This window comes from Scleropages formosus, chromosome 9 (genome assembly GCF_900964775.1).
Source record: "Scleropages formosus chromosome 9, fSclFor1.1, whole genome shotgun sequence".
NCBI classification, from domain to species: Eukaryota; Metazoa; Chordata; class Actinopteri; order Osteoglossiformes; family Osteoglossidae; genus Scleropages; species Scleropages formosus.
The window spans coordinates 30,608,519-30,633,933 of NC_041814.1; the positions used below are offsets into that span (position 1 = coordinate 30,608,519).

The 25,415-nt window shown below is 48.3% G+C and overlaps 1 protein-coding gene across 5 annotated transcripts in view; it reads left to right on the plus strand.

The window, feature by feature from the left end:
* arhgap39 (Rho GTPase activating protein 39) overlaps positions 1–25,415 on the plus strand; it is a 57,230-nt gene that overhangs the window by 24,311 nt on the left and 7,504 nt on the right. For 2 of the 5 annotated variants that reach the window (XM_018749208.2, XM_029255066.1), the window contains exons 2-6: positions 15,375–15,788; positions 20,854–22,144; positions 23,060–23,224; positions 23,366–23,765; positions 25,276–25,368. In XM_018749208.2, coding sequence (XP_018604724.2) covers positions 15,375–15,788; positions 20,854–22,144; positions 23,060–23,224; positions 23,366–23,765; positions 25,276–25,368 — 2,363 coding nt within the window. The remainder of the gene's footprint in view (positions 1–15,374; positions 15,789–20,853; positions 22,145–23,059; positions 23,225–23,365; positions 23,766–25,275; positions 25,369–25,415) is intronic. The other 3 variants (XM_018749210.2, XM_018749206.2, XM_018749207.2) reach the window with 2 other exon arrangements.

A 25,415-nucleotide genomic window follows, 5' to 3' on the forward strand; every position in this document is an offset into this window, starting at 1 on the left:
GCGACGCATGTCTGTACTGTTATCAGGCCCTTGGATGGTTGCTATGGACCTCCTGGCAACAGCGCAGCCAGGCAGCAAATACGGCTCATTGTCAGCTCCCGCTGAAATCCGAAAGGATCATGTGACCAGAAAGGCCTCCAATGAAAACAGTGTATATAGTGAAAAACCTCCGCTGTGACTCTGCATAAATATCTCGACCTCTAACTTTCAGTTCGTCATTGTTCCATACGTCAATGATTATTTTGGCACAGCCTTCAAGGTGTTGTTGTGCATGGTGGCAGTTTGTGATAATTGAAAATATTTCTTGCGTGTCTGTCATGAAAACATGAACATTTCGAACAGTATGCATCATTTCATTTCAGCAGCACTGATTGATAAACTGCTGGTTTGGTGCAGGTGCTGTCTGCTTTGATAGCACTGACTAGGTGGAGAAGGACAGGACTCGGGGGGCATTGGTGAGGTGCTTCTCAGCTTTGGATGAGATCCCATTTAACACATAGGTTCAAGATGCTGTTGATATGTTGGGTCATGTGTTCATATCAAGTGCTGTGCAGGAGAAGACCATTCGTAAGCCTTCTTCTGGGCTCATCAAGGTGGAGGTGCAAGGTGGTGATTGAGGAGGGTCAGTAGCTAGTCAGTGGGGTCCAGAAATGGGGATTTGCATCCAAACTGGAGATCTGAATCCCAGCATGGCTGAAGTTGTACCCAGGCAAGGTGGACGGTCCCTGGTACTTGGACCTCCCCGGTGCTCATTGATAGTGGTTCTGTTCCTTTGCTCAGCTGCTGGACATCCTATTTCACAACACTACACTGGCAGAGTGCCTTCTGTGTCTGTTTTCCCTTTACTTTCTCTTTATCGTCTCTCATGCGTCACTTTATTGTTAACTTTGTTGACAAGAGCACTTTATAAAGCTGAATCGAATTAAATTGAATGGGAATAAATGGAATTGAATTGAAGCAGCTGTACCCTACAGCACAGAATGATGACACTCAACCTGGAGGGACATGACCTGTTCTTTTCCCTCACACTCTGCCCAAGACTAGTTGTCTTACACTGCCACATCTTGATAGTCCACATTTGATATTGGGTGACGTGGTGGCACAGTGAGTAGCGCTGCTGCCTTACAGTGTCTTGAGTGTGCGAGAGGATGTGGGTTTGATCCCTGCTCAGTCTGTGTGGAGTTTGCATATTCTCCGGGTGCTCTGGTTTTCTCACACAGTCCAAAGACATGCTGTTCAGGTTCCCCATAGTGTGTGAGTGACAGAGAGAGAGTGTGTGTGTTCCACTGATATATGGATGAGTGACCCAATGTACGTCACCTTGGTGAATAAGGTGTGTGAGCTGGTAACACGACGTAGAGTTCATTGGAAGTTGCTTTGGAGAAAAGTGATAAATAAAGACATGTAAAGCTGGAGAATTTCCTCTGAAGACAGTACAGATCATGTATTACCAAAGGAATCTCTGGCCGCTTCAGTGGACATGATGCATTATGAATCCAGTCCAGTATTTAGTTGATGAGATGCCAGCGTAGTGTTTATATGATGGACGGGGGCAGGGTGCAGAGAGTGTGATGGAGAGGATTATGGGTACAGTGAGAGATGAATCAGTACATTAAGAGTGATGACAGTTCTGTTGGGGTGAAATAATGTTTGTTACCCAACTCTTACTCCCTCTATCAAAGCTCAGCTCTCACGCCCAAGTGCTGAACTAGGCGTGTGTGTGTGCGCGCGCGCGTGTGTGTGTTACGTGTGTGTCAGGGTGCCTGTGTTTAGAAACCAGCAAAAGAATGGCTGCTGAGCAAAGCGTGGGCAGTGAGAGGCGTGAATCTCACATTCCGCTTGACAGCTGCCATCAGCGTTCCTTGGGATTATCGGATGTAAACACCGAGAAATGTGTGAGGTGTGATCATCGAAGATAAACCGAGCGTGGATTATCACACCTTGGATCGATACTTTGGGGATAAACCATCCATGCGTGGCACATAAAATTTTCGATAACTGGAGAGTCTTCTTTACCTGGCAGGTTGCTGAGACAACTAAGGTGATATAGATATAGATATAGATATTCAAATCTGAAACACAAGTTAAAGCACGTGACGCTGGTACCTTGGAAAAGGGAGAGCTCTCCTAAATACACGTATTTAGACCAGGACTGTGGACTGTGGTGTCCATATTAAATTGTCTTTTTCTGGCTGCCTGTGAAGGTGTTGAACTATTGGAATTTAAGATTTTTTTTTTTTTTTTGCCAATGAATTTAAGTAATAGACTTCTTTCCTCTGCGCTATTTGTGCTCTGTGTGTACATAACAGTAACAATGTGGTTAATTCAAAATATTTACCCCATTTGGCTGATCCGTACCATTAAATGCTGATAAAAGCCATCTGCTGAGCTATGGGTTCCACATTTTCAAGTGAAACATAAAATGACTTTGGAGACCCTTGTCCCAGACACCAGACACCCCCCTTGACCCCTCTCTTCATCGTCACATCTGGCGGCCGGTTCTTATTAACCCCCCTCCCCCATGGCTAAGAGGTTAATCTGAAACGCCATGCTCCCCCCTCCACCTCAAATCACCCCGTCCCAAAGGGGGATCAGGGAAAGGGGCATTGGATTAGCACAGTGCCTTTTGTTATGCAGGGTTAGGGTCGAGGTTTGCTGGGGGTAGGCGGGCCAGGGGGGTGGGTGTTACAGAATAAGAATGCAGGACAAAGCATGAAATGAAAAGTGTGGATGAAGGAGACACAAGACACAATGGGGTCCTACTGTGGTCCATCTGGGGTCTTACTGGGGTCATACCGACTCGAGCTTCCACACAAACACCATCTACACTTTTTGTTACCCAGTGACTGACAGTTTGGTGCTCAGAATGGCTAGGAGTCTCTATATTAAAACAGACTGATATTCTACTGACACTTGAGGGTTCAACGGAAGATCCTTTCCTTAACCAGAACCCTTCCAGAGAGAAGATTGTTGCCTTAACTGGAAAGTTGTTGCCATGCTGCCGCGTATCTAAGTATTATCATTGGGTTCTTCTTGCGCGTAGACCACGTTCTCAGAGAAACCAGTCTAGAACAACTTAAAAGTGAATTCAGAACTGGTGGACAGAACATCAAGAATTATTTGAGGTCTTCTTCAACCTGTCGAGATCATCTTCATCCTTCATCCTTAATGTTCCATCAATACCACGCTAATAACAGGATGAAGAAGATCTCAAATGCTATTAAAAAAAGACAAAAAATGGGACTGTGAAAATATGCGAAGAAAACTAAAACCACGACAACTGACTTTGACTGAGATTGATACAGAAGCTATGGAGGTTATTGTTGGCTTCCGCCTCGTGGAATCAGTAATGCGCAACAATGGACCAAACATTCAAGAGTTAAGGACACCATGGACACCCAGGAAAACCAAGAGATGGATGTGGGATTGAATCAAACCAGATCTCCCACTGGATGCACAAATGCGTCAACCAGATCGATGGACTCAATTACTGTGACAATGAGACACACTGCTTTCAACACCAATGAAACAAGTGGAGGACAGAACTTTCTGGAGACCTTTTTATGTGGTCAACAAGAGTCGACAGCAACTTGATACTTAACAACGAGAACCTCTTAAATACTTTCAGCCTGGGAAATGGACCACACAAACTGTGTAATATTTATTTTCATTTTTGGCGCAAGGGTGGTGTGGTGGTCACCAGAACAGACTTTTTGTAAAATGCTCAAGGCTTGAGCCTCAGGAGGACAGCGGTGTTATAACTATGAGACTAATTGCTGAAATTTCTAACATTTTAAATACTGACTTGTGCTGGATAACAAGGGTAAGAGTACAGTAATTCCTTTTGAGTCTTAACCACCTTTTTTCTTATTCAAACTCAAAGCATTACAAGTAACACGTTTAGGATTTACAGTAGTGACACCTCGGGAATTACATGGCCTTGTCCGTTGAGCTTCCTTCACGGTGTCAGATTCAACTGAATTCCAATCCTGCCAGTCAAATTCCCAATTTCGCACCTGACCGAGAATCGGTTGCATCTTTTGGAGGCCGAAGCCAAGATGAAAAACGGCGACACTCTGGCTTGAGGCTCTTTTATCCGTTTCATTATTGCGCGGCTGTATTTTAACCCAGTTACAGGGTGAAACGATGCAAATGGAGACATTTTTATCCCGGTGAAGTGGTTGCAGAAGAGCTCCTGAAGGTGCCGTGGGTAGGAAGAGCCACCTGGGGAAAGATATCAGACCATGGTGGTGTTTGGGTGTTCCTGGGTACTCCTCTATAGATTTGTTCTGTTCACTCATTGGACAGCAGGTGGCATAGTAGTTAGGCGAGATGCTTTACGGTCTGAAGGTACCTGCTTTGAATCCCTCTCCCGCTCTTATTATCCTTACCTGAACAGATGCAGTGAAAATTACCCTGCGGTATAAATGGGTAAACCAGTGGAAGTTGACAGTGCCACGCCGTAAATCAGCTCGGACGAAGGAGACAGATAAATTATGTTAATAATGTGCGGTGTACAAGTCCTGTGCGGGTTCCTTCACTGCCGCTCCTGCTCCTCTGGTATCTCCTCTCGGCTCCGCCTTGTCCCCCGTGACCCAACCCCACTGTTTGTGCTCTTGTTGAGCTCCACTGACCCGTGAGGATATTTCCATTACCTTGTCTCATTAAACTCAATGGGCCGGGGGAGGGCTGCGGGGCCGGCGGCTCGGGGCTGAAGGGTAGCGGAAGACAGAGTAAAGCAGCTGAGAAGGGAGAAAAGAAATGGGAAATTTTCCCTTTTCCCTTTTTCCTTTGACTGGAAGTGTTTTCAGGATTTACGTCTCTTTCCTAAATGGGATTTTAAAGGAACGCAGCAGGCAGGGTTGTGCTTATTATTTTCTGTTAAGTCTGCGCCGTTGCTCCAGGCGACGTACAGCGCTGGGTTAAAACAAGTTGAAAAACCAAGGTGCCAAAAAGAGTACAAGACAACAACTGGGAGACGACAGTCTAGGATATGGTGTTGTGTGAAATCAACAGCAGAATGAACAGTAGTCGTTCAAAAATTCAGTTTTTTATGCAGTGCTCTTCGTAACAAAGTGAAACAGAGAGAACACAACAAGTGAGAATGAAAACGAAACCAAAGTAAAGTAACAGAACAGGAAGTTGCGAATGTGCTGCTGTGAAATGTGCTGTGTGGCAGTTGAGGAAAGGAAAACAAAAGGGTCCCAGTCTAAGGAAATGGGTCCAAGTAGAGCTGTTGCATTACAGTGAAAAAACCCAGGTTTGAATCTTCACTCCTGCTGCAGTACCCCTAGAGCAAGGTACCTACCACGGTAAAAACTGATAAAAGCACAAATTATTGTAAGGTGCCTTGGAAATAAACAGATGTATGAAAAAGGAATCTGTGTACATGATGTACATTTTGCCTCTTTTCAACGCTCACCATTGTCATTGATGTTGTCCTCCTCCTTTTCCTGCACCACTCCCTGCTGTGCAGGTCCTTCTGAAAGGACTCCACGGCACGTATCCCATCACCCGGAATACGCCGAGAGCGTTAGTGGTGCCGTGATGCGAGAGCGGTTTGACGTGAATTGCAGGAACGCGATAAAACGCGGTGCAACGTGCTCCTTCGGCATGTTTATTGAAATGCGTAGGTGATCGCACCTGCGATTCCCTGCACGTCGCACCGTGGCCTGACTCTTCTCCAGAACGTGTGGGCTGGAGTGCCTGCTGTTCCTCTCCACGCCGCTCTTTACATATTGCATTGACCGCAGGTCACTATTTACATTTAAATATGAGTGTGTTTGTTGCTCTGCGCCTACTCTATACATAAATCTTTTTTATGATGTGAGAAGAATCTCTCGGTGTATCACTCTCCCTAACGGCACTATGGAGCTCACAGTTTCATAGTCGCCCACGAACCCGTGACCCCCAGTGCCCCTGCCTGCGAGGACGCCGCCGCTGAATGCCGGTGCTGACGTGTGATAAAAAAATGACGTCCAGGACTGTGTTTTGCAACTCCATCCTTTTTCATCTAAGGTCATGATAGAGGCAGTGGAGGCTGAGCAGTCTGAAAATAATAGTGGCCTTGCTGCTTGAAATATGGATTTTTGTTAAGCTGGAACTGCATGAACGTGTGTGTGGCGGCACGGTGAGATAGCGAATAGTTCCGCCGCCTCAGAGTACCTGGGTGGTGCAAGAGGACGTGGGTTTAATCCCTGCTCAGTCTGTGTGGCGCTTGCATGTTCTCCCCGTGCTTGCGTGGGTTTCCACCGGGTGCTCTGGTTTCTTCCCACAGTCCAGAGACATATTGTTCAGCTGGATTGGTGTCTCTGAACTTATCCTTTGTGTGTGTGTGTGTGTGTGTGTGTGAGTGAGAGGGAGAACATGTGTTATACTGGTGTAAGTAGTGTATCTAGCAGTGTAAGTCACCACAGTGAATAAGGTGTGTGGGCTGATAACACTACAGCTACATAGAGTTCATTGGAAGTCACTTTGGAGAAAAGTGTCAGATAAATTAATAAATTTAAATATGTGTGTGTGTGTGCGTGCGTGCGCATTGTGGTGTATTACCATTGCGGTGCCCACACACATATACCCCAGCTCTTCATCTGCTGCAAACACTGTGCCGTATGGTTCCCATGGCAACTCGACATACAAACAAACGACTGGACATTTGTACCGTTGTGCGCAGCAACAGAAGATGCTAAAACATCCGACGCGTAGTGAAACGGGAAGATTTGAGCTCCCTGATCTTAATTTAATAGGCTACACCTACCGAGTCAATTATAATTATTTATTCCATCATCTGTCCATCTGAATTTGCTCTCACGGGTTGTTTTGTTTTACAGCCCAAGTTGTGTGAGACACTTGCTAATTACCATCTGAAAATGCAATCGTGTTTATTTATCAGTCAGTGTCGCGTTCGCTGTCACATGGTGCCCGACACCTGGTCTGAGTCCGAGCGGCTCCCGCTCACCTGCTCAAGCTCAGTGATGCCAGGGAGAAGGGTGTGTACATGTCACTGGAGGGGGGGTGGGGGGTCTTTTGGGTCACAGGATCTGATAGGAACCTGGAACGGTCTCAGGTGATGTAAGAGAAATGTAGAAAGTGCGATATTTGACATTTTCATACATGACAACTCGTCAGAAACAACTTTAAATTCAGTACTTACTTAGCAACACAGGTTGTGCTTTTTCCTCTAGGGTACGACAGCAGGGCTCCTTCTGACACCTGGACTGGAAGCTTCGTGGTTATAAGTCCTCCTGAAATCCTTTAGCATAATGGTACACTGCGTGACTCATGGCCATACACACACACACACACACTATACACGGACACAACCTCTTTTTCTCACCTAGAAACGACAGCTCCAGAAGGGTGTGGGTGAACGCAGTAACCGTGTGCTCGACAACCTAAAGGATGATCTGCAGTCTCGGGGGGATCTTCTGAGGAACTCGCTTGAATGCGAGAGATTATTGATCAGTAAAGAAGGATATGAGACGCAGCTGCGAGAGCGTGGCTGGCGGACAGCCAGGAGTGAAGGGGATGAGGGACCTGTCCTCTTGGGTCTGATGGATTGGGATAATATTACCGATACGCGCTCTGTGCTTTGAGGTGTGTTTTATGAACGAGCAGCGGTGCGGAGTGGAAACGACGTTCATCATCATGCCTTCAGCATCATGCGGTGGCATGAGAGAAGCCCTCAAATTCAGTCACTTTCTGTTTGTTGCGGTGAGTCTTCACTTGTGCTCAGAAGGACTTTGTCAGAGGGCTCGAGGAAGACATGGTAGGGTGGGGTGACCCACGGCGATCGCTCACATGGTCTTCATGGTAAGGCAGGGTACAGAAGTGGTTTACCACTGCCGCCTTCTGTACATGTCTGTCAATGAATGAATGGATGAATGAATGAATGAATGAATGAATGAAAACTTTATTAATAGGGGAAACCAACATTTATTTTTAATTGTGGAAAGGTAGTTGTGCAATACGGTTACATACGAATGGGAACAGGCAGGCGGACAGCAGCCTCTTTTGCAGGAGTAGTTCCCCGGTGCTGATGTAGTGTCATGTGGCATCGTTCTCCGCTTAACCCCCGACACGAAGCTGACTGGCTCACTAATGAAAGAGGGAATTTTTCTGAAGAAATGCGACCATCTGGGGTCAGCAGACGATAAGGGGGGCGGGGCATTGGCACAGTGTGTTCTGCTAGTGGAGAAGGAGGAAGATGTGTCTCAATGCGGAATCTCTGAGCGCTCTGTCTGATCACTCAGCATCTTGTTCCGCCTCTCCGTGGCCAGCACGCTGTCCACCTTGGGTCAATTCCTCACTCCGAGACCCGCGCTCTAGGGTGTAGGCTCCTCAACTACATAACTCTGAGAGCAATTCGCACCCCAAAATTAAAGGTCTCTCCCTTAATCCTCACTTTCCCACACGCCTTACACCTGTAGAGCACCATTCTTCTTATTCCACCCTTGTGCTTATAGAAGCTCATCTTTTCTTTGTTTCTCCTAGGACTGCGCACACCTACAGTACTCTTGTCCGGCGGGTTTTTGTTTTGAGCTGTTGGGGAAGATGGGTGGCTATTTCTTGAAGGGGTTGATTGCAACACTGCAGATTGGTTTGGTTTGCGACCTGCGCTGATTGAAAGCAACGCCATTCATTTTTACAGTATGCAAATTATTTCTGTTCCTGTTTTTCCAACTCATGAAGAAGAGCACAGCTGGGAGCAGTGGGTCTCGAGGTAGACCTGTGAATTCATAAGCGACTTGGCTGAGAATTTGTTCTAGCTGTAGAGTATGTGTGTGTGTGTGTACAGGATAAGACAAAATCAAGACTGCGTGGATTATTCTTACACTTGATATATTTGCCATAATAGCAGATGTGACTCATGCTGCAGTTACTCCTGTATGGTGTGTGAATTCCACTCTTAACCGTTCCTTAACCGCTTCCACCTCAACGCTTATCTGCGAATATCTCATAGAACCTGTGGTCATTTAAACCGATTGTCGAATATAAAAGAAGTGTGGAAAGGGAGTAATATCTCCCCAGTGAAACCGGTGTCTTCCTTAATGCTTCTCGAGCCGTTCTGAGTCATGGAACCAGAGGATGTCAGCAGATGTCACCCCAGCTCTCAAGTGCTTCTAAGTGACTGTTGGGCCTTGTTTCAGGAGAGGGTGGCAGATGAAGATGGTTCTGGAGAGGGAGTGTGCAAGTCCCTGTGCTTAGAGTCAGCGGATTCCACGGTTGGATTTATTCCAGCCCAAAGTGTGACACCTTCAGCCGTGTCCCAGGTGGACCGCTGTTCAGCTCTGTTCGGGCAGCTAGGAACGTGTTTCACGTATATGGACATATTTGCAGTTTCTCAGATCTGCCGTGATCCGGTGCTGTTCATAATGCTAATGTTAAAAATTCTCCCCGAATTGTGTTCGGCTCTAAGGGGATTCCTCCAGACAGGGATTGCACCGGACAGCGTCGTACTTGTGGACAGTTGTTGACATCCGAGATAAAGCGTAATAGACTGTGGACCAGTCAGTCGCTGCCAGAGATGTCTGAGAAAATACGTTGAGTAATTTGATTCGAGCACATTATTGCACTTCTGAAATGTCCTAAAAGAATTCACACGGGATTCTGGGTGAATTAACGTTGGAACTCCTGACACAATACGAGTCCCCTGAAATAATCATCTAATGCTGGGCTCCGAGCTGGATTGTGCACGTCTGAGCTGAGCTAATAAAGTCATAATGATGTCGGTACGCCACTGAGACGTGCACTGCGCTACATGTCGCCGTTGCCAACTTGACACAAGTACAAGCACAGCTTCCCATTCTTGTTGCCATGACAACAGTTGCTCACCAACAACTCATTGGGCGAAATTAAATGGGTGCTGTCCAGGGAGTGCAGCGTTTGTTTCCTATTGGCCTCTTGTTTGCCCAAATACTCTGTTGTTTTCACTTTTGGCCATCGCAGTCATCCTGGTGCAGACTTTGACCAACATGTGAAGCATTGTTTCAGTGAAACTCGCTTTGTTTTACCCCTGCCTGTAGAGCACCGTCGAACATTTTGACGAGATGCACTGATTTATGGTTATGTAGAGGCCCAAGAACTCTGCCTTTGATGACTATAAAGTCTTTGTCTGTTGTTAATCCTGGTTATCCTGTCTGTACTGGTTAAGAAACTATCCTTGTGACCTGTTTGTTAGGGGTTTACATTTCAGGAGGGATCCTACAGCTGAACCCTTGTCTGATGCACTTAAATTAGGCAGCATGGTGGCACAGCGAGTAGCGCTGCTGTCTCACAGCGCTTGGGTGGTGTGAGAGGATCTGGGTTTAATCCCCACTCAGTCTGCGTGGAGTTCGCATGTTCTCCCCGTGTCTGCGTGGGTTTCCTCCAGGTGCTCTGGTTTCCTCCCACAGTCCAAAGACATGTTGTTCAGGTTCACCCATAGTGTGTGAGTGACAGAGAGAGAGAGAGAGTGTGTTCCACTGATGTATGGATGAGTGACCCAGTGTAAGTAGTGTATCTAGCAGTGTAAGTCACCGCGGTGAATAAGGTGTGTGGGCTGATAACACTACATCGAGTTCAGTGGAAGTCGCTTTGGAGAAAAGTGTCTGATAAATAAATAAATGTAAATTGTAAATCCTTATGAATCTGCTGAACTCATTTGCTGGTTCCCATGTTTACATGTTTTACTAGAACCAAGGACTCATGGGAAACGAATGTTTAGTAAGGAGAAGAAACAGGAACCAATATCTCAATGTAGGAATTTAATGTGAAAAAGAGTAACTCGGTGACTGGGAGATGACTGATACTGAGGGGAAAAGATGCAGATGAGGTGCAAATGGAATGAATTGTTCTCTCAGCTACAATAGAAATGAGAAAACCAACATCTTCTGATGACATAAGAAGGTGAGATTCTCCAGAAAACCCCCAGGGGCTTTTTTCTCTGGGTGATGCTTGTAGTAAAAGCAGAAAAAACAAAGATAAATTAATTTTTTGCACACGTCTTTTAATAGTACGTATTCCCTGAATGTGAATTGCTTCAGCAGATGAGAAATACTGAGTGTCGGTTAATATAAAAGTGTTTGCCTGGCAGCACATCCAACGATGAGAGTATCCATCTATAATAAAGCCCTTTTTGGGGGCTTTATTTTTTGGGAGAGCCTTTTTTATGCTTTGTGTTGAAATAAGCCTTTCCTCGCATACATTCAGACGTGGTTCTGTGTGTGGGGCTTGTGCGGGAGGGGGTCTCCTTCCACCTAAAGCCCCTACGAGCTCCAGTTAGCCACACTGTATTAGTGAGCGCATTCTAACAAAAATGCTGCAAAACTGCACAGGTCATCTCATAGAAAGAATGATCAGAAGAAAAAAAAACACAACAGTTGGACATACGAACATTTTCCTGAGCTCTTCCAAAGGTTGTCTTTTCACTGCCAACCAGGTGAGATAGGAGCTGAGGAAATTCCTCCAGGGAAAAGCTGTAGGGCTCTATGGCATCACTGCAATGTGCAGTTTTCCAGTGTGTGTCCCTGGAAGCGGTGCCGGTAATGTGAAAAAACACCCTAACCCTAATCCCCAAGAAGGTGATCATCAGCTATAAAATGACTGTTTTCCAGTTATGTCCACGCCCTTCCTCACTCGGTAATACTGCAGTGATTGTTAGCCACGCCCCTCCTCACTCAATGACTGTTAGCCACACCCCTCCTCACTCAGTAATACTACAGTGATTGTTAGCCACGCCCATCCTCACTCAGTGACTGTTATCCACGCCCCTCCTCACTCAATGACTGTTAGTCACTCCCCTCCTCACTCAATGACTGTTAGCCACGCCCCTCCTCACTCAGTGATTTTTAGCCACGCCCTTCCTCACTCACTGACTGTTGGTCACACCCCTCCTCACTCAGTAATACTACAGTGATTGTTAGCCACGCCCATCCTCACTCAGTGACTGTTATCCACGCCCCTCCTCACTCAATGACTGTTAGCCACGCCCCTCCTCACTCAGTGATTTTTAGCCACGCCCTTCCTCACTCACTGACTATTAACCACACCCTTCTTCCCTGTAACGAATACCCATGCCGCTTTTCAGTCAGTAATACTGTAGCCCCCCCACTGACTGAATTGTTGTGTGCTTTGGAAAGGGGGTGGAGGGCATTTTTATTGCATGTGATGATTTCCTCTGCACTGCTTGCTGTATCTCGCTAATGGTGAAAGGGACTGACAGCTGTTACTGCAGACCTTTTTAGTGGGGGGGGCGCCCCAGCAAAGACCTGTGTGCGTTTGCGTGTCTGCGCTTTGAGTCGTTAACTGCTTGTCTGGCCACGGGTTCAGCTGTCCGCCCTCGTCTGGCTGTGACAGGCAGAGACCCAGCAGGTGATGGATCTCCGAGGACCTGATTACACCAGGAGATGGGACACACACTGGATTAGATCCATCTGCCGGTCCCATATGAGAGTCAGAGTGTTTCTCCATCAATCAGTCAATCGATCAACGATCGATCAGTCAAACCAGACACAGCTCAGTTAGGTGGAAGCTCTGATGAGAACTGAACAAATGCATATTATTGCTACGTGTCTGTGCTGTGGTATCATATGAGCCGTGTTACCGCATGTCTGTGTGTGTGTGTGTGTGTGTGTGTGTGTGTGGCTGTCATGTGCTCATAATGGATACTCCGGAGCTCACCTCATAAATGTTTCATGTCCGTCAGTTCGCTGTGGGGTGTGGCTGGCATCGCTCTGTTTACCCCGGGGGCTGTTTTCGGCAGGGGCAGTTGGAGAGGTGGGCGGCGGCTCTGAAGTGGCGCCATGTGAGCGGCGTCTGGATGATCCCTAAAAACCGCGTCCAGTTTATTTCACCCACCAGCAGTGGCTACCGGACATCGCCTCGGCGTTGCATCCGCACCGTGCGACCCTTAAGCCATTCGGTGGCTCGAAGGAGATGCCGAGGGTCCGAGGTTCCGGGCAACACTGTGTCTCTCAGTCAAGTTTATTTGCACCTCGCACCCCAGTCTGTGATCTCTCAAGATGAACACAAACACCCGTTACGGTTTGACCGTTGTTCCTCCGAAACGGAATCCGCCACAAAGAAGCGTCTCGATTCCCGTCGCCGAGGAAACGGGAACGAGCTGCTCGTTTCCACATCTCCCAGCGAAAATGTACGCGACAGCTCACATGTGTATGTGTTTGTTTGTATTTTTCTTAATTTGCCTGACAGTTTCATTCACAGCCCTTTGCATGGCCATCGCTGCGGCGGAAAAAAATGTCAGATGATCTTTACTGATGTAATGGAAGAGAGACGAGGACAAAGAGTGTTTTTCCTCTCTGTTGTGCCCACACTCCTAATAGTACAGGGTGGGGCATCTCCGGCCCAAGGGATCATGGGACACATGGACATTCCTTACACACGATTTGACTGGTGACACACGCGAGTCCTCTGTCACCACCTGTGTGTGGTGTGTTTGGGCTGCGATGGGGGAGGGGCCTGTAATGACACCGCAGCCCCTACCACAAAACTGCACTCGCAGCCACTTTGCACTTTTGCTTCGTCACCGGAGGGTTGTCGGGTGAAACCCCCACAATGGTGTCCTGTTGAACTCGGGCTCCAGCTGTGTAAGTGGGATTGAGCCCCATCGTCGAACCCTCAGCCCCCCCGGGCGTTTTCCTGCAGTTCACACTCGGGGATACATGAGCTCCATCTCCAGGCCCATTAGCGTGTGGGATCCCGATTTCCCATCCGGATCGATAGCTAAACAGGGCATTCATCTCCCACGCTGCCCTGCCTACGAGCATCAAGGGTCCTAAGGGAAGTTCACACGTTTTTACTGTACTTTTTAAAATGATTTTGTGCTTTTTTGCCGTATTTTTAGGTTTGCGGATGATTTTACCCAGGGCTACCGATCCAGCTGATGTTATTTTTTAATGTATTTTTTATCAAACCAACCAATACAGTCTAATTTGCGAAAGAAACAGGTTAAATTTCGACTCAAATTTTTCACTCTTAGCACTTATTGAATAAAATAGAAACTAACTAAGGGTCATGGAAACAGGGATCATCACAAAACTACACTACATTTTGTTAAAGGAAACACGAAGGATGGCGCAGAAAGAGGCTGACTTTGTGTGTCCAATCAGACGGCTGCGTGGCAGCGGGAAAGACAGGGATTGGGTGCTGCCCCCTACAGGAAACCTGCATTACTAAAATGGCCTGAGAGTGGAGCTATAAAGTAATCTGTATGTTATGGTGTAGGTGGCTCTCTGCTGCTGTCACTGTGTGTGTGTGTGTGTGTGTGTGTGTGGTGTTGCACAACCACCTACACTCACACCCTCAAATCATATTCCGGTTCTCCACAAAACGTTACATGGAACTCCATCTCAAATCATCCTCATCAGCAAGTCAGAGAGACACTGGTGGTGTCCTCCAAACTGGACCAGGAAAACAGACATGGAGCCTGTTAGACCCCCCCCCCCCACTGCATTTGCATTGCATTTGGACATGGTTTTGAATTTGTCGCAGTCTGTGTGGAGTTTGCATGTTCTTCTTGTGTTTGTTTGGGTTTTCTCCTGGTGCTCTGGTTTCCTCCCACAGTCCAAAGACATGTGTTTCAGGTGGATTGGTGGCTCTAAATTCATCTTGTCTGTGTGTGTGTGTTACATTGTCCTACTGCAGGGGCTGGGGACAGTAAATGAGGGGCTCTCTGTGGGTGGGTTACTGTACGCCACACCTCACTCTCCCTCCCCCTCTGTTTCTCCCACATAACGTGACCGGCCTGTGAATAGATGGCGGCGCCGCGGCTCTCTCTCCCTCTCGACCCCCGTATTCAGGCATGATAATTATACTAAGTGTCCTCCTGGCAGCTGGCAGCACCGGGCTTCCCGTTTCCCACCACTCGACCAGGGTCAGAGGTCAGCCGAAAAAAGCGATGGCAGTAAAAAAATGCCTGTGGGGGCTGAGCACGCTGCCTCCGGATTACTGCGTATGATAGCGATATGATTTCACTGGGTTCGACACCGTCTCTGTTTCCATGGTGCCCAGCAGTGAAAGCAATAACCCCCCCCACCACCTCGAAACATTTACATTGCAGTGTTAACTTACTTACAGTAATTTATGCATTTATACAGCAGGGTAATTTTTCCTGTATCTGTTCAGCAAACAAACGTTGATCAAGGGTAAAACAGCAGGAGGTAGGGTTCAAACCTGGCTCCCCTGAGTGTAAGACACCAGCTATAACCAGCTGCCCACCAAAAGAACATTCTTGATGTTTGGGAGTCACAAACTCATGAACGTCTGGTGGTGTTTGGTGGAGGGCGAGTGGTGATCAAAACCCCTGCTTTATCAATGGCTGTAAGCACCTGCAGTTGCACCTACGCTGTACTCAGCCAGCTCTCTTTCTCACCCAGCAGGCTGGAGTGGGTGGAGATCATCGAGCCGCGCACGCGGGAGCGCATGTACGCCAACCTGGTGACGGGCGAGTGCGTGTGGGACCCCCCACAGGGTGTGCGCATCAAGCGCTCGGGCGAAGACCAGTGGTGGGAGCTGTTCGATCCGAACACCTCGCGCTTCTACTACTACAGCGCCTCGTCACAACGCACTGTCTGGCACCGCCCCCGTGACTGCGACATCATCCCGCTGGCCAAGTTGCAGACACTCAAGCAGAGCACTGACGCCCAGCCCGGCTCCGCCCACCAGCCGCACCGACGGCGCCGCGCCTCCGCAGACAGCAGCCCTGGCCGTGGCAGCGCCGTGAGCACCTCCTCCTCGCTGGACCAGGAGCTGACCGACAAGCAGCCCTCGGGAGCAGGGGAGGGAGAAAGGTAAGAAAGAGGAGGAGCATCGGGAAGGGAACGGTGGGGCTGTGGGTGGGGCAGTGGCAGGTAGAAGGCGGTGCAGTAGGAGGGGCAGTGGGAAGGAGAAGACAGCAGTGGGAGGTAGGAAAAGGTGGAGCAGTGGGAGGGGCAGTGGGCGGGAGAAGACAGCAGTGGGAGGGAGGAAAAGGCGGAGCAGTGGGAGGGACATTGGGGAGGAGAAGGTGGGGCAGTGGGAGGGAGAAGGCAGCAGTGGGAGGTGCAGTGGGAGGGAGAAGGTGGTGCAGTGGGAGGGGCAGTGAGAGGGAGAAGGCGGAGCAGTGGGAGGGACATTGGGGAGGAGAAGGTGGGGCAGTGGAAGGGAGAAGGGGGGGCAGTGGGAGGGAGAAGGCAGAGCAGTAGGAGGGGCAGTGGGAAGGAGAAGGCAGCAGTGGGAGGGGCAGTGGGAGGGAGAAGGCGGAGCAGTGGGAGGGGCAGTGTTGGGCAGTTTGAGGTCTACAGAAAGAGAGGAAGTGGGAGGAGGAACAGATCGGTCGGAACCAGGCTACTGAAGAACAACAGTAACTGCTGTTTTGTTTACATTTTACAGATGATAAACTCCTGTCTAGTGTTATACACCGGTATCCAGGGCCATACTCTGGTATCCATGGTCATACACCTGTACCAGGAATCAGGAATCCTCCAAAGCTCTGCGATACTCGAAAACTTCCGGATGCTTTGGAGGGTGACGCACCAGTAGCTGAAACAGGGAAAATTAGCGTAATGAGGACAAAAAACCTTGTTTCCAATTTACTTATTGCTATTTAAAGCGTCTTCAGTCTAACACTTTGCTCCATTTAGCAGTGAAAACAGCCAAACTGAACATGTCAGAGCAATGAATCATGGTAAAGTAAATGCTGCTTCAACAGCCTCTCGGTCCCAACTGAAGACGGAATACAGCCACTTATTCTGACAGATCTCCGCCACTCGTGCCCTGTAAAACCCGTGAGAATGCACTCATCTTTCTCCTGACCAGCAGGTGGCACAGTGCCTAAGGAACTGCAGTAGCAATGTGGTGGTTTCAGGTTCATTGTCCACAAACTGAAATACCTGAACGACAGTAAAGTATGGAGTTGCAGAAGTGTGAAAAAATATGTTGCGGTCCATTTCCATAAGTTAATACACCTGCTAAGAAATAAAACAAAACTAGTAATATCATATTTAAAAAACACAGCACAACATTTGGAGAGACTGGAGGAAAAGGGGCAGGAACGTTAGGGACGCTTGAGCAAACTACAGAAGCATTTTGTTCCAGCGAAAGGAACTTACTAAGCCAGTTATGCATCTGTGCTAAATAATAGTATCAGCTTTAAAATCAGGGCCCTTTGTGGGACTTGAACCATTAGCCTTTTGGTCACGAGGCCAGTTCTTCAGGCACCGTTCTTCTGCCATTCGCTCGGACGGGAAATGCGAGTGCTAGAGGCTGGGTGTGGGCATTACTGGCAGCGAAGTTAAAAAAAGCGTCGCTAATGCAGCAATAATGGGATGTTATTATGGAATTATGATGCTCTGGCCGCCTCACAGGTCTTCGTCTCTCACCAGAGGGACATTTTTAAATAGCTGGCGGCATCTTCACAGTGAAACGGGCATCAAACATGACCACGTGCTCTCTAAAACTGCCCCTTCCTACCTTCATAATCACACGTATATTAATTAGTTAATCAACGAATGATTCAGGTGGTCCTATAAGCAGGAGTGTTTGTGGTTAAAGCCTTGCAAGGCTTTTTGACGCTGTCTCTGTAACATACAGGTCTTTGGACCACCCTTAGAGGACAAATAAAGGAATATTTTAAAAAAGAAATTTGCTAAGTTCACAGTTTTGGCTGTTGTACATGTGGTAGAATGAGGTATATGTGATTTGACGAGCTGCTGAATTCCTCTGAGCATTCAAGAGGGGTCTCAGACCCATTACTGTTAGAGCCAGATCTCCTGTCTGCTCTGTATACTTACATCACACCATCTGTCACCGTCACCTTTGTGTTTCAATTTTATGTTTAGCAACTTGTGTAATGTGTAAAAACGGTGGAAAAATTGGCGATACTGGACAAACTCACTGGACCTTGAGAATCTGTCAAGTGAATAAATGTAAGTGATAAAATCAGCTTTGGTTACAAAACTTGCATAAAATGTGTTGATGTCCAAAAACTCGGGATGCTGTGGAGAGGAAGTAGGAGGTAAACTGGTGATGAGGTGGGGCTGCCGAAGAGGCGGGGCTTCTGTAAGCCCATCCCTCTCTTGGCTGGTGGCCTCTAATGGAGGAAAGCTGTCTTTTCAGATGGTTGTTTCTGTTTCCATGGTGACAGCCAAACAAGGTCACCAAGGTGACCAGCCAGTGGCCGTGTTTCTTCCTGTTTCTGTCCCATTCCGTGGATCTTGCTCAACACCGTCCCCTAGCTTTGCTGGTCACCCCCACTCACGCTGCCCTTCTTGATCCAAACAGGCCGACAGAGGGTAGATGAGTCGATTACAGGGAGGGGGGAACTGACCATGGGGGCCTTGTTGGAGGACAGCAGTGGAGAGAAGCAACCATTGTCCCTTCCCCTCCGTTGGGTGCCAGAAGCTCTGCGTTGGCGTGACCCCCGCCCTGCAGACACATGAAGTGGTGCCTTGTTTCCTGCGCGGACGAGTAGGCGTCGCTCTCGCTCATGAACCACAGCTATTCAGAGCCCAACCCACCGGCCGCAGTGCATGGAGCTCAAGGAATTCTGGGAGAAAGTTTCTAAATGCAGCTCTTGTGTGTCCCCTTGGACAGCAGGCCGGTAAAGTGCGGTAAAGTGCAGTAAGGGGCTTGGAGGAGACAGTACCTACCACTGAAGTTTGTCAAGAATGGGACTGATCGTCTCACTTTTGTCTCTGGCATTCAGTTGGATCAGGTAGGAGCACGTGGGTCGCTATGGAGACGCCCACATCGCCCCCCCCTCCCATTGTTGTATCTGCAGAGAATGTAATGCTTTTTCTTGAAAAACTCTTCTTCTTCCAGTGTTTTAATCATTTCCCACACTGCTGTTTGTACCTTAACTGTCCTCTGGGAGACTGACTCTGGATCACATTGACAATATTGTTCAGATAAGGTCAGTCTACTGTTGGACCTTGTAGTTGGTCACAGTGCCACAGGTCACGCTGGATTTCTGAAAAGGATGTGAATCACTAGCGGGGGTCTTACTGATGGAGAACCACACATACACAGCACACTCATGCACATACACATGCACAGGCACATACAGATAAGGTAGGGTTTGTGTGTTCTGTGTTGTGTGTTTCTGGATGTTTCTTGCTGTAACACCCTTGGAAAAGGTACTTGGGCCCTCTAGCAGAAGAGCAGGCTGCATACGTGGTTCAGATTGAAATAAGACTCAGTACAGACACATTTGCAGAAGGAGAGTTTGTGTAAATTTATTTTGTAGGCTGGATGTATAAATTATTTATGATGTCGGAGTTGAAAAACTATGTTCACTTTATTGTGGGATGTTCTTCTGGAAACGCACGGAGAGCGAGCAAAACTGCAGAGAGGTGAGAACTGAAGTGTGTGCATGTGTTTTTGTTTTTTCCAAATAAATTGTTTGTGTGCCTGTGTTCTTGGAAGCAAGAGCCTAGAAAGAGAGACTGTTCTGTACCCACTGTATATCCTCTTTAAAAAACATTAAACAAAAAGCACAGACATTTAAGCATTTAAAAACGGTAATAAACAATGCTCCCTCTGTGGTCCTACGTTACCATCCCTCCTCAATTCCTCACAATTAAATCCTCTCAACTCTCCATTGTTACAATTAAAACCAAAACCCACCGCTATTTTTCATGATTATTGCTCACTCCCACCTTCTGTCAATTAAAGTCCCCATTGTACCATAATGCATCCTGATATAAGTCAAGACCCCCTGTGGAGCTCCAACATTGAAGTCCGCCATTCCTCAGTGTTTCACAATTAATACACCACTCCGGTCTTCTTTATTGCAGCTTAATACACACTTTAATTTTAAGGCCCCTCCCAAATTTTCCCTCCTCCCTCCTTGATGCGACACAATTAAAACCTCCCACTTCCCCAACTCAAAACTAAAGCCCCCCTTTTCTCCCACAATGTTCCTGTTTCCTCTTGATGCCTCAGATGGAAGCTGCACTAAAATGAAAAGCTGATGATGCTTCAGAATGTTATTGTGCTGCCAGATACTTCAGTTTCAATCTTTCACGTACAAATGATAATCACTGCATATGTTTCCGCAGGGCCTGAGCTTTTAATGTACAGTATCAGTTAAATGTTTGAAAACAGATTTACCTTAGCCATAAAATAGAAACTTGACATTTGATGAGTAGAAGCTGGGGTTTTCAACTGACACGTCAAAAACTGAAACATTTGGATCCAACTGGGAACTGGCTGCAGCGAAAATGAGCGTATGGCTTGTGTCTGTGTTGTTTCAGCTTGGTGGTGACAGTGTCATGCTGTGGGGATGCTTTGCTGGTCATCAAGTTAGTGATCTTTACCAGGTCTTTACCACCATGTCTATCATAGCATACTTAAGAGGCACACCATTACGGCTGGCTGGGCAGTCCTTCATTCTTCACCAAGATAAAAACCTGAAACACACATCAAAGTTGTGCAAGAACCATTTGATAAAACACGATAGTGAAGAAAAACTCAAAGTAATGACCTGGATATGAGGCATTGCTGGTCATGACATTAAAAACCGGTTTCAAGCTCACCCTTTTGACTGGGGTGTGGTGGTGCAATGGGTTCAGCCAGTACCTGCTGTGTGGTGAATCTAGGGTTCGAGCCCTGCTTACGGTGCCTTGTGATGGACGGGTGCCTTGTTGTGGGTGTGTCCCCTCCCTCTTCAACCTTATGTCCTCTGTTGCTGGGTATGGCTCTGGTACACTGCAACCCCCACTAGGGACAAGTTGATGATGGATGGACTTTGAACTGGTCCATTTATGTTTGAAGATCTAAAAAACTGCAACTTTAATTTTGCCCCTTTCATCTACATTGCCTATGTCTGGCTCCACATGTATCAATATCTCCCATCTCCCCTTCCCCTTTCTGCAGGACTTCCCCATTCCGCTGGAACACGGGCACTAAGGATCGCATGCTCATAAAGGTGACAGACCGTGAGCCCAGCTACCTGTCCCACCAGGATAATGGCTTCTCTCCATGTGAGGTTCCTGGTGGTGGAGGTGGTGTTGGGGGTACGTCTTGCTCCCGCCGCTCCACGGGCCACTCTGATCCGGACAGTCCATCCATCCTTTATCCCGATCGCCGCCAGTCCCCCTACCTGAAGCGGGCTGAGCTGGCAGGGTCACCGCTGCTGTGTAGCGGGACCTACCGACGCCCTTCTGCAGACTCGCAGCCCCCGTCACCTCGTTATGCCTATGAGCCCCCCTTGTATGAGGAGCCACCAGCAGAGTGTCAGCCACCGCCCATCTATGAAGAGCCGCCCTCTGACATGCGCTGCGATACCCAAGGTCCTCCCTCTTCCCCAGCCCACAAGGCCCAGCCATCTCCATCGCTCTTCCACTCACCCAAGCAGGGACAGTCACCGTACCAGCAGCTGGTGTTGACCCGCCAACGGGGTCCGGACAAATCCCAGAGTCTGGAGTACAGCCCAGCTGGTAGGGAGTATGTGAAGCAGTTGGTGTATGTAGAGCAGTCAGGCTCCAGTCCCCGCTTCCGCACCGTGGACCGACCAACACGCTACCAGGCATCGGTGGGCTATGGAGGACCCGGCAGTTCGCACACACTGCAGCACAGCATGTCTCTGATCCGTGACCCTCGCGAGCAGGGTAGAGTTGGCCGGCAGAGGCCACCGCACGAGGATGTGCCCTCCTGGGCATCCGCAAGCGGTCAGGACGACTCCCTACCAACAGCTGTGGTAGGGGCTGGCTACTCCCCAGGAGGCCACCGCAAGAGAAAGAGCCGCAAGCCCTCCCTGCCACAAGAGGTGCTGGCCCACTGTGGGGAGGCTGAGCAGGGTGGGAGCGGGGCCCCTGACTCGCCCCGAACGGGATACCCCACCGAAGCAGTGGCGGCCCAGGCCCGGCTAGCATGGGAGGCTCAGCAGGTGCACCTGATGAAGCAGCGGAGCAGCTGGGATGCCGGACAGGTGCAGGGCAAGCCTGAGGGTGGGGATGGCTACGAGAGCGACGGGGCGGTGCCGCAATCCCTGCCTGGCCCGGTGGTCCGGGCCTTCAGTGAAGATGAGGCTCTAGCCCAACATGAGGGCCACCCTTGGAAGCGCAGCACCTTTGAGAGACTCGGCTTCCCTCAGGCCCTGCTGGAGAAGAGCCTATCTATGCAGACCAGCCTGGCTTCACCTGAACCCTACCTGCACCCCTCTCAGGTGAGTTAATCACACCTATGTTCTTCACAAGTGGCGGTGAAGAAGCAAATAGTGTAGGACATGGGTTTGATTGTGGCATAAGTAACCAGCACATGTCCAGGCTGGGATCTGAACCTCCAATTGCTCCTGCACCAAGCTGGGGGCTGTGTGGGTGGTTTCAGTCTGCCCGTGCAGTTAGTTTTTTTGAGGTTGTATTCTTAAATTACCCTGTGTGACACTGGTAACATTATGGCTGACTCAGATGATGCCCTATGAATATTTAATCTCTTTGCTGGCCGTTTTAAGAGTCTTCGAAGTTATTGGGTTATAACTTTTGCCTGGTGACACCAGGTGGATGGGGCATGGAACGATTTGAGTGGAAGATGCAGTGGGTTCAGATCCATACATCTCACAGGAAAAGAACGTGTCTTTGAACCTAATTGGAGGGGATTCTGGGTAAACGCAAGAAGAGCTTTGGCAGTTGGGAGGTTAGGATCTTTCCATACTAAGTTGTTCGTCTGCCAGTTCTCAGGTGGCCACTTCTTTGGATAAACCACTATTAAAAAAATGCAGTTTATGATATATTAATTTGGCAGATATTCTTATCCTGAGTTATGACAAAGAAAACAATCTGCGTTTCCCAACCAGACACTAAAGGTCTTGTGAGAAACATGCTAAATGATTCTGTTAAAAATCAAAGAGAAAGTGTGATGTTACAATTTCATTATTCATTATAATGCATTATTACTAATAGTTCCATAATTTTTCTCTTTTGTCTTCCTTTTGTAATAATACCAAATACTTATTACCGCTCTATATGAATTCCTTTTGAACTGTCATTTACTGTGATCTCTTTGGTTCCGGCATACTCCTTTTTATCTAAATTGCCCTCCCTCTGCCTCTCACCTGTGGTGCCCCGCTCTCCTTTGTCCCCAGTCGGAGGACCTGGGAGCGTGTGCCCAGTCTGAGGCGAGCCGGAACGCCCGCAACATGATGCCCAGCGCCAGCTGTGGGGTCTTCCCAGAGTTCAGCCTTCGCAAGCCATCCTCTGAGACGGACATCGAGAACTGGGCTTCCAAGCACTTCAACAAACACACGCAGGTGCGCGTTCTCGCACAAGCATATCCATCAGTCTGATTAGTGTCCATGAAAGCCCAGACTGAAATCTGGTAATTGGAAGTTTGTGTGGTTCTTAGTTGACCTTTAGCCTTATCTCATCCTTTGTGCCCCCCTGGCACCCAGGGTCTGTTCAGACGCAAAGTCTCCATTGCCAACATGCTTTCGTGGAGCAGCGAGCCAATCCGCAAGCCCATGATCGTCACGTCGGACCGGGTTGTGAAGAGGGAGGCCGTGGAAGTCTTCAAACTGATCCAGATGTACATGGGTGACCGCCGCACCAAGGCGGACCCCCTGAGTGTGGCACTGGACATCGTGGTGAGGGGATGGAGCTACCAGGGTCTGCGCGATGAGCTCTACATTCAACTTTGCCGCCAGACCACGGAGAACTTCCGCTATGACAGCTTGGAGCGTGGCTGGGAGCTGATGGCCATATGCCTGGCCTTCTTCCCACCCACACCCAAGTTTCACTCCTACCTTGAAGGCTACATCTACCGGCACATGGACCCGCTCAACGACACCAAGGGTGAGGGTTGCTGGGACAGGGTAGCAGCAGGGTGGCGATCACCATGGTTTGGATGTGGAGGCAACTTGCCAGAATGGGTTGAATTTGAAGACTCGATATTTGAAGAAGGGCATATGGTGTGATTTTAGGGAGAAGGATGTACAGGTGGTCCTTGACTTACGACCGAGTTCGGTTCCGACGAACTCATCGTAATTTGATTTGTGTCGTAAGTTGCAAACCCCCTTTTACTGTGTCATATGAACTTTAAGGATATATAAGCACCATTATATAATAGGACTTTGTTATATTTTTTCATAAACTTCACACAGTTCCTGTTAAAATTATATTAATACAGAATAATAACACTGGTACCGCACAATATTGTATTTCACACGGCACTGTTATTTTCACTTTCATGTCAAAACCTGTTTTCTTGTGCTTTTTCTTTTCTGCACCACCAGAACACTCATTTTAACACTTGCTGGTTATTGTAAAAAAGGGCAACTCAAATGTAAATGAAATGAGATTGCTAATGGACACACTACTGAGTCAGTAAGAACTATGGTGCCTTGCGGCAGCGTGGCCAGTCCATGTTGTTGTACAACAGAGCGGTCAGAGCTAGATGCTATGACCAAACGTCAGGACTCGAAAATAATAACACAAGGTTGATGGAACGGACATCGCAAGTCTGAGTTGTCGTAAGTTGCAAATGTAAGTCAAGGACCGCCTGCATTAGAAGCTGGGATAGACCAAGTGTGGATCGTGTGGTTCATGGGAGGATGTGGGTTGGGGCAATGTGCCATGGGTGGATCACTGACAATACCTGGAGTGAATTTAAGAGTCTGTGTGTCCAGGTGCTTTGCATCGAAAAGTTTTAAAATTGCATCATCAGAACATGTCGTGAGCTCAACATACAACATGTTTAGTCAAAGAATGACGATTAGCTTCAGCACTACAGTAGCTGTATCACTATAGAATCTAAACTCAGCCGGGTGTATAATAATTCCTGGATCGTTTATTGTCACGATAACCCTAGACGGAGTCTTGCATGCTGCTACATGGTTCTACGTGATCTGGAAGCCGCCTACCATAATTAGAAACCAAGTAGACTTGAGCCATTTCAACAGATTTGCCACAGCAGGAGTGTAAGGCATGTTCATCCACTTAGTGGAACTGCTGCTGCTACACAGATGTGCTCTGTGTGGAGTGTATGTGTGTATGTGTTATTGTGTGTCTGACGTTCATGGGTTTATTTGTATGTTTTGCTGTTCTTTTCATGACCACGTCTGTAAACATGTTTCTCCCAGTTTGTCTCCTGTCCCCGCATCGTCCTTCCCCTCCTTAATGACCTGTCAGTCTTGACTTTTGATGGTCCTTGTGTCTTCAGGACAGCATCCACACGTTGTTGTGTGTTTGTGTTCAGCCGAGACGCGTCTGTGGTTATTCGCTGTCAGTGTTGTGCTCACGCGTGGTCGTGTCACGGGTGCCGTGTTCAGGTGTGGTCACGTGTTTGGCGTGCTGTGTTCCGCAGTGACGCAGCACATTAGCCAGCTGCTGGCAGCCCGGGACCAGAGGAGGCACAGACCGCGGCGGAAGGGCAAACGCACCGGGGAGCCGGCCGAGGGTAGGACGCCCCGTCTGGGGGGGCACAACAAACGTCCCTCTCGCTGC